The sequence below is a fragment of the Vombatus ursinus genome, unplaced genomic scaffold (genome assembly GCF_900497805.2).
Source record: "Vombatus ursinus unplaced genomic scaffold, bare-nosed wombat genome assembly UNPS02010394.1, whole genome shotgun sequence".
NCBI lineage: Eukaryota > Metazoa > Chordata > Mammalia > Diprotodontia > Vombatidae > Vombatus > Vombatus ursinus.
This window is the reverse complement of record NW_020950172.1, coordinates 351,282-359,327: the sequence shown is the minus strand read 5'-3', so window position 1 is coordinate 359,327 and position 8,046 is coordinate 351,282. Positions and strand designations below refer to the sequence as shown.

At 52.6% G+C, this 8,046-nt stretch overlaps 2 protein-coding genes across 8 annotated transcripts in view; both read right to left on the bottom strand.

The window, feature by feature from the left end:
* ARHGAP8 (Rho GTPase activating protein 8) overlaps positions 1–331 on the bottom strand; it is a 31,048-nt gene extending 30,717 nt beyond the window's left edge. Inside the window, exon 1 of one of the 3 annotated variants that reach the window (XM_027854273.1) lies at positions 64–331. In XM_027854273.1, coding sequence (XP_027710074.1) covers positions 64–154 — 91 coding nt within the window. In that variant the 5' untranslated portion in view covers positions 155–331. The remainder of the gene's footprint in view (positions 1–63) is intronic. The other 2 variants (XM_027854272.1, XM_027854271.1) reach the window with 2 other exon arrangements.
* Positions 332–5,701: 5,370 nt separating this feature from the next.
* The window catches only part of PRR5 (proline rich 5), a 51,309-nt gene continuing 48,964 nt past the window's right edge, over positions 5,702–8,046 (bottom strand). For all 5 annotated transcript variants that reach the window (XM_027854278.1, XM_027854277.1, XM_027854279.1 and 2 more), the window contains one exon: positions 5,702–7,906. In XM_027854278.1, coding sequence (XP_027710079.1) covers positions 7,371–7,906 — 536 coding nt within the window. In that variant the 3' untranslated portion in view covers positions 5,702–7,370. The remainder of the gene's footprint in view (positions 7,907–8,046) is intronic.

The window sequence follows — 8,046 nt, the reverse complement described above, 5'->3', positions numbered from 1 at the left end:
AAAACAGGGCTTCTCTTTGTAGGGGCTCCTCTTCTCTGCTCTGCCCTCCTGCGGGCTCCTCACCTGCTCCTGCGGCCCCTGGGAGGCGATCGGGACTGGGACAGAAGGAGGGTCGGAGGGAGGAAGTGCCTCGGGGTCCGGCCAGCGCGCACATCCCTGCATTCGGCCGTAAGGCTGGGCCTAGCTGGCTCGGCTCCCCGAGATCTCAGGTTTCCTCCTCTCCCTACCTCACCCCCTCTTGCCCCAGCCCCACAGCTCTCTGGCTGCCCTGGCTCATCTCTCTGGTTCCGATTCCCTTGACCTTGAAGAGCCCCAGCCCAGGCCGCTACTCCAGGGGAAGGAGCCCCCTGGTACCGGAAAGGAGGGGGCATCAGAAAGAAGGGAGGGGCCAAGAGAAACCGTCCAGCCAAAGATGCCCGGAAGCCACTGAACTGCCCTAGTCCAAGAATCCTTACTAAGTCATCCCCCATGGAGGTCAGCGGCTTCTTCCTGAAGACAGAGTGAATGGGGCTCCTTCGGCAGCCCTCCTCTCCCACTTGGGGACCCCCTGTGCTGGGTGGAAGGCTCCTGAGGCCACCAAGTCCAACAGCCTCAGTTTACAAAAGTGTACTTTGAACTCTGGTCTCAGTGGGCTGCCCACCATTCCCATTGCCTGCCATGGCTGGGCAGTTTTTCCTTCCACGTCTCTGAAATCATTGTCCCTGTAAACCTCCTCTCTCACATTCCTAGGTGTGTTTGGGGGGCGGGGGTCCACAGAATAGGGCTGATTCCTCATTCCCTACACATCTTTCAGATGAGGAAATTGAGACTGAAAAAGGTGAAGGGACTTAGCCAAGGTCATAGTGACAAAAAGTACATGAGCAGCACAGGGCCCTTAGGGAACCATGCTCCCCAGCCCTGTCCTGAAAGTGGCCTGGGTGGGCCAGAGGAGGCCCACGTTTGAGTCTCAGCCCTGCCATCAAGGAAAACATTTATTAAGCACCTAGCGTGTACATGACTGTGACTAGCCCCCAGAGATTAAAAGACCAAAAAAGGGAAATAGTTCCAGGATTCGAGGATTGTAGAGATGGCCCAGTTATGGGCCAACACGAGCCCTTCCCTTTTTCGGGCCTCTCAGTCCTCTGCCCCAGCCTCAGCACAGGGTTGCAGGGCGGAGGGGAGAAGGAAGACCTGGTCAGTCCCATCTAATGCCTTCTCTGCGAGTGACTGGTAGACATCCTTCTGCTCTAGTCTTTTTCTCCAGGAAGCCTGCCTAGACTTCCTGCCCATGCCTGTTTACCCCTCTCTCCTGCATTTACCAATTCAATATATATTAAAGTGGTATATAGTTTTGCTTTTCTCCCCACTAGATGCTGAGGTCCAAGAGAACCCTTCTGAATGAAAACATTCCATTCTTATTCCCAGCTCAGTACCCTGCTCTGCATGCAGTAGTCACTCAATAAGTGTTTCAGTGGTCAGATGAAGTTCTCTTCAATGGCAGGAGGTCACCTGGGCTTTGGAAGGTGATTCCAGAGGACAACAAGTAGCTCTGGCTGGTCCCACCAAGACGGAAATGCTTTGGGTGGCAATGGGCAGAGCGTCAGCCCAGCCAAGCAGGTGGCCTCCAGAGGGGTGAGGAGTTGTTCTGGTCACAACCATGAAACTTATAGGATGCAAAGGAGGGAGGGAGGAGCCCCACGCACCGCCCCACCCCCCACCCCCCCTCCCCACCAAATACACACTGAAGAGTTCATGGATCCCAGAAGTATGGCAGCAAGGTTTAAAGAAATGAGAACCTCTGTGAATGAAAGCCTGCTCCTCCCTTCCCATCCTGAAGTTCCTAAATGGGGGCTTCTAGTCTCCAGGTACAGTGTGTAGCCCACTTACCCCTAAGAGTCATGCCTTAGGAAGTGCCAAGGCAGGCACCCAAACCAGCGTTTTCTGATTGCCAATCGACAAGACTGCTATGCTGGCCAGTCCACCCCAACGCCCCCCTTATCCAGGCTTCTAGAGCTGAGGGGACCACCCTGTCATCCTGAGGCCCAGGAGGTGAAGTAACTGTCTTGAGTTGACACTGTAAGCCTAGAGGTGTGATGGAGCCCAGGTCATTCCATCCCACATTGCCTTATGGGAACGTCCGCCAGGGTTTGCATCAAAGCAGCCCCTGTTGGACTAGATGGTGTCTTCAGTCCCATCCAGCTCTGACATTCCATGCTTTAAGGGCCCTTCCAACTTGGAACCCAATAGCCTCCATCAGGCTTGACGTTTTTCATGCTACGCGAACACCATTTTGTCCATATAAAATCAGTCTCCCTTGAAAGGGAAACAATTTGCTCAATTTCTCCTCTGAAAGTCATTTTGGTTACAAATTCTGGAAAAACATAGCTGTGGTAAGACTCTAAGTGGGGAGATAGTCACAGGATAATGACATCCCGGGAGGCTTCCTCCCCCCACCGCCACTCTCCATCAGGGGGCCCTAGAGAAGCCCTCCCCACCCCCAAGTCTCCAGGGCAATGCCAGCCTATTCAGTTACCCGGAGTGTTGGAGCTGTTCACAGGACACCGGAGCACTAATACAGAATAATCCAGAAGGAAAATACTGGGGCCCTGTCGTGTCAAGGACAATCCAGCAAGTGCATCACACACTTACGAGCAGAAAGGGCTCTCCCGTTCTTCCAGCTTTGTGGGTGGGCCTGATCTCCCAAGCTTTTGCTGCTAAATGCAGAATTTGCCCACCTTCCTCCGATTTCTATCCTTTCAAAACAGACTCCCTCCTCTTCCCCCAAGTCCTCGCAACAGGGGTACTTATCTCCTGGTTTGTGATCCCTGCTCTTGACTGGAGGGGTATCATGGCATTAGGGGAAGAGAACTGATTTTAGACTCTGGATATGGGTTCAAATCCTGACCCTGCTCCTTACTTATCCTGGCATGATGGATTTGGAGGTAGAGAATGGGGGAGGGGGAGTCAGATCCCTCTCTTCCATTTACTTCCCATGTGACCTTGGGTGAATTCCTCAAACCTCAGTCTCTTCATCTGTAAAATGAAGGGTTGGACAGCTAGCCTAAGGGGTCCCTTGCAGCAAAGTGCTTCTGTTTTATCATAAGAGGTTTCCACTCCAAGGGGCTCTGCTGGTGCCCTTGGTCTGATCAAGGTTTATCCACAAGCCCAGAGGATCATTTTTGAACCTTTGCCAACATCTTCCTCTCACTTTTTGTTTCCGAAGGAGCACCCTGGTGATGATGATGGTGATGATGACGTCACCTCTGTTTAAGGGGTACAAAAGCATTTCCTCACACTCTGGGGATTATCAGTCCTTATTTTACAGATGAGGAAACTGAGGCACAGGGCATGTTGTACCTGTGTTTTATAGACAAGAATCAGCCCCAAGGTCCTTGACTCCAACTCAACGATCTACTTCCTCCCTGTAGGTCCCAAGGGCTCCTCACAAACATACATAATACAACCATACACAGAATGACTGATAATCAATGAGGAGTCAGTGGAGAAAAAACCCACAGGTCAAAAGGCCTGAGCTCTTATCGACCCATGCGTGATGCCTCTGGGCTAGTCCTTTCCTTCTCTGGGTCCAATTTCCTCATCTATGAAAGGAGAAGGTTTAATTTTGAGAATCATACCTGGAGGGAACCTGACAGTCCATAGAGACTAGTCCTCATTGTACAAAAAAGGAAGCTGAGGCTCCGAGAGGGTGACACTTCCCCGAGATCACACAGAGCAGGCATGGGAGCCAGGGTCTCAGACACACACTCCTCCCCAGGAGGTTAATGATCTCCAAAGTCCCCCAAGATCTCATGCGATCATAGTCCAGGGCAGCAGGCACCTTCTCGCCTTGAGGACCAGACACTTGGGCATTGAGATTTCGCCTATTCTCAGCAGCCAGGAAAAAGGCCCAGGGTGGGGAAGAGTGGGGCACACTGCCATAGAAGGAGACACCTGATCACCCCAGTGAGAAGTGAGAGGTGTCTCATTCCCTGCCAAGAGCCAGAGGGGGTAGAAAAGGAAGCGTATTTGTCACTAGTATCTGCCCCTCTCTGCTAGGATGCAGCTCCCTCTAACCCCTCCGAACAAACTTGGCATCACGTGGGTTAGAGCTGGTCAGGAGGACATTCAGCGTTGGCCATTTTAGAGGTGGGAAGCCTGAATCCTCAGGAAGGGAAATGTTAAAGTCAAGGTCACCGATCTTCTGACTCCAAATCCTGCTTTCTTTCCACAGTGCCATTGTTATTCATTCATTCTTCAGCATTTATTATGCACCTACTGTGTACAGTAAGGGGATTCAGGGGAAGGTGACTGGAGGTGGTGGCCCTCAAATTGCTACTTGTTTAAAGATGATGTCAATCTTCAGAAGACAACAGGACCTCCTCAGTGAGACCCAGGGCTGCTCAAAAGAAACTGGGCTGACAATCCACACGGGAAAGACTAAACGGATAAGTAATGCCCGTTGCCCAGGTAATGCCATCCAGCTGGCTGGGTGGCCCTGCAAGGTGGCCCAGCAGGAACATGATGGGCCATGTGGGAAAAAAAAGAGATGTTTGTGAAGTTTTCTGTTTCCACGGAAGTTAATGTACAAACAGGATGCCTGTGGATTAGTATATCCTGATTAGCAGGTCCTCTTCAACTACAAGTATTGACAAATCACCAAGAGCTGTTCTCGCATCTGCGCATGCTTAATTAGCTTCCCTGAGGCGTGAGAACTCGCTCTTGCTTCTGGGTCGCTGTGTGTGCTCTTTGGGAGCAACACCCCTGCTTCCTGCAAGGAACGAACTAAACGCCTTCCGCTCGCTCTGTCTTCGAGTCAAATACTTTGGTTGTCTCTGTCAGCCAGATCTGGGCTCGAAGGGAGTGCAATGGACGCCGTATGGGAAATGGGACTGATTTTTTAATGACCCAAGTTGCTGCCTCATTCAAAAATTCATCTTTATAATACTTAGAATCTCCTAGTGATGTGGGAAGGCGAATGACAGGGACCCAGAAGTCAGCAGAGAGGTCCATGGTGGGTACCAGGGCCTGTGCATGAGAATGGCTGAGAACACATCACCTGGAGGCATCAGGCTGCAGAAGGAGGTGAGTTGCTCATAGCACAGGTGATGGGCAACCCAAGGATTGCTAAACCCTTCGCTGCCTAGGGAAGGCCTCCAGGGGGTTGGGCTCCTGGGGAAGCATAGACAAGAATTATCTGCACCTGGGCAGTAATTGACCTCACCCGGCCAGGTGCCAGGGCGGTTCACCACCTGAAATGATGTGCAATCACTCACCTGCGAACAGTGTAGTCTTCCTCCAGCCCTGAGAATGGAAGCTCCCTGAAGGCAGGGCTTTGCTTGGTTTGGGTGCCTAGCCTAGACCTGGTGTGCAGAGAAGATGATTCAGTGAACTCCTGTGGACAAATCCTTCCCTTGCTCCAAAGCTCAGTTCCAACTGATGGGTCAGCCCACAGGTACTTATTAAGCCTCTGCTGTGTGCCTTGCATGGTCACTCAAGGTTTTCGGAGGCTTTCCAGTTAACAAGGGGTGGTTCTCTCAGGCCATTTGAACTCTTCTGGGAACTGCTCATTTCCTAATGTGTATCACCCATGCCTGGGTATGTCTCCCACATTCATCAAATAGGATGTTTACCACCTGCATCTCCTTCCAATGCTCTGCCCAGAGGGGGCAGTTAATGTTGGTGAAATGAACTGCAGAGAATTGAATCTACACACACAACACAGTTGGATGTTCATGGACTTTAATTTAAATTTCCACGGGCTGTCTGGGGCTTAGACCAATGAGGGGGAAAGAGAACTGAAGTCCAAGGGCCCAGAAGGCAGGAGGGAAGGCAAGTCTCCAGCCACTGTTCCCTGCCCCACATTTTACAAACTACCTTAGTCCTGGAAGGGGGTGGGAGGGAGAGGCCAGGTAAACTCCTGCTGTGCCTAAGCCCATGTGCTGCTCTTGGCCAGATACAGCTGGCTCCACAGACACAGCCCGTGGAACGTTCCTTCCTCTTTGCCAACTTGCCTCTAGGAAGCCTGGAAAGAGGCAGCCTCAGCTGGGGAGAGGAGGAAGAGGCCAGCTCTAGAGCAGAGCCTTTCTTTGGCTATGTTTCCGGTCGCAGATTTAGCAACAGAGGGGTCTGAGCCATCACTGCTGAAAGGTGGGGTGGGGGTGGGGGTGGGGGCCAGTGGCCAAGTTATGGACAGGGGTGGTGGGAGACGGGGCCAGCAGCCTCAGCTGGGGAATGGAGGGGGAAAGGTTGGTTATTGTTGACCATGAGGACAGACTGGTCATACCCATGGAGCTTTGGGGCACTTTGAGGAAGTGACCCTGACTCAGAGAAGGTGGTGGATGCTGGCTGGGTATGGCTGCCCCCTTGAGAGGCTTTTCTGGTGTGATGCTTACTGGAAGTCTCTCCTGGAATGCTGACCCCTGGGAGGACACTAAGGGAGGAGGTATGTGTGTGAGTGTCCGACTTATGCTGGGCATCATATATTCTGGGGCCAGCCTTGGTGCTTTCCTCTTGGCTGGGGGTCTGGAGTGAGTCAGGGCTGAGAACACGGCTGTCCACTGACCTGGTGCTTGCCTGTGGTTGGGCCTCACCAGACTCACACATCCGTGTGTGTGTGTGTGTGTGTGTGTGTGTGTGTGTGTGTGTGTGTGTTATAGCTTATAATTACTTGTCTATAGACATGTTATATCCCTTTGGTAGAGTATGGGCTCCATCAGGACAAGGACTGCTGGACTGTTCATTTGTCTCTACAAATCTGGCACAGTGCCAGGGTCAGGGCAAACACTTGATAAATGTTTGGTGATCAATTGATTGAGAATGTAAAAACAGTGGCTCCTAAGGACACAGAAGGCTGACGGGTCCCACGGAGAGATGGGAAGGGGCACTGAGACAGATCCCTCGGGAAAGCCCCTCCCCTGGAGAAGCCCTGCCCGGGTGGCAAGAAACCTGATGGGAGGGGGGGGAAGAAACCAGGGAGTGAGGAAATACACCCAAGAAATGGTTCTCATTCTCTCTCTCATACACATCACACGCACGTGCACGCACATATATACATACACACACACACACACACACACACACACACACACACACACACATACCCCATCAGTTACAAAGTGCCTCCACATGTGTTATTATCTCATGGGATCCTCATGGCCACCGTGGGAGGTCAGCAGGGCAGGGATTATTTGCCCTATTTAACAGATGAGGAGACTGAGGCTCAGAGAGGGTGATTTGCCCAGGGTTGCAGGGCCAGCGATGACTAGAGCAGGGACTCCAACCCTCGCCTCCTGCTCCCCAGTCCAGGGCGTCCTCCATCATACCAGGCCGCCTTTGACACATACATTCATGGCCCAAGACACGAGCCAGGTTGTCCTCCTGGTGGGGGATGGTCACACAACGCTCTGTCTATTCCCATCCCCACCATATCCTGTTGCCTTAGAGCGTCCTCGGTCAAAATTTATGAAAATCCCTTCAGAGTCAGAATCGATGGATTCCAAAATTTGGTCTACTAAGTTCTCTGGGCTGGAGGAAGGGGCCGAGACTGAGGCTGGGTCTCTGGACAGCTTGAAGGTCGGGCTGGGCTCACTGCACTGGTGGTACAGGCCTGGCAGTGGCGGCTGCCCCGCAGGATGGACCTTGGCACTGGAACGCTCAGCTTCGGCAGCCAGGGATGATTTGGGAGCCATCATGGAGACCTTGGAGCCACCGTCAAGGACAGCGGTGAGGTCAACATAGGCTGGGGCCTCGGGGCAGGACGTCATCTCGGAGACAGAATGTCTGCGGATGCCCGTGCCATTGGCCGCCAGCCCTTCTGTCTCGTACTCCGCCACGGGAGTGAGCAGTGGGTTGTTGTAACTCTTGGAGCGAACGACTGGATTCTTGGCCATGATGTCGCCTGCCTTGGAACGGCGGGAAAAGCACTTTTCTGTTGGAGGAAGAAAACTCAGGGTCACATGAGGCCAGCGAGCAAAAGAACATCTGCTACCAATTCCCAGGAGGCTAAAGTACAAAGAAGGGTTCTCTCTCCCCCCTCCTTCTGTCTCTCTCTCCCCCCTCCTTCTGTCT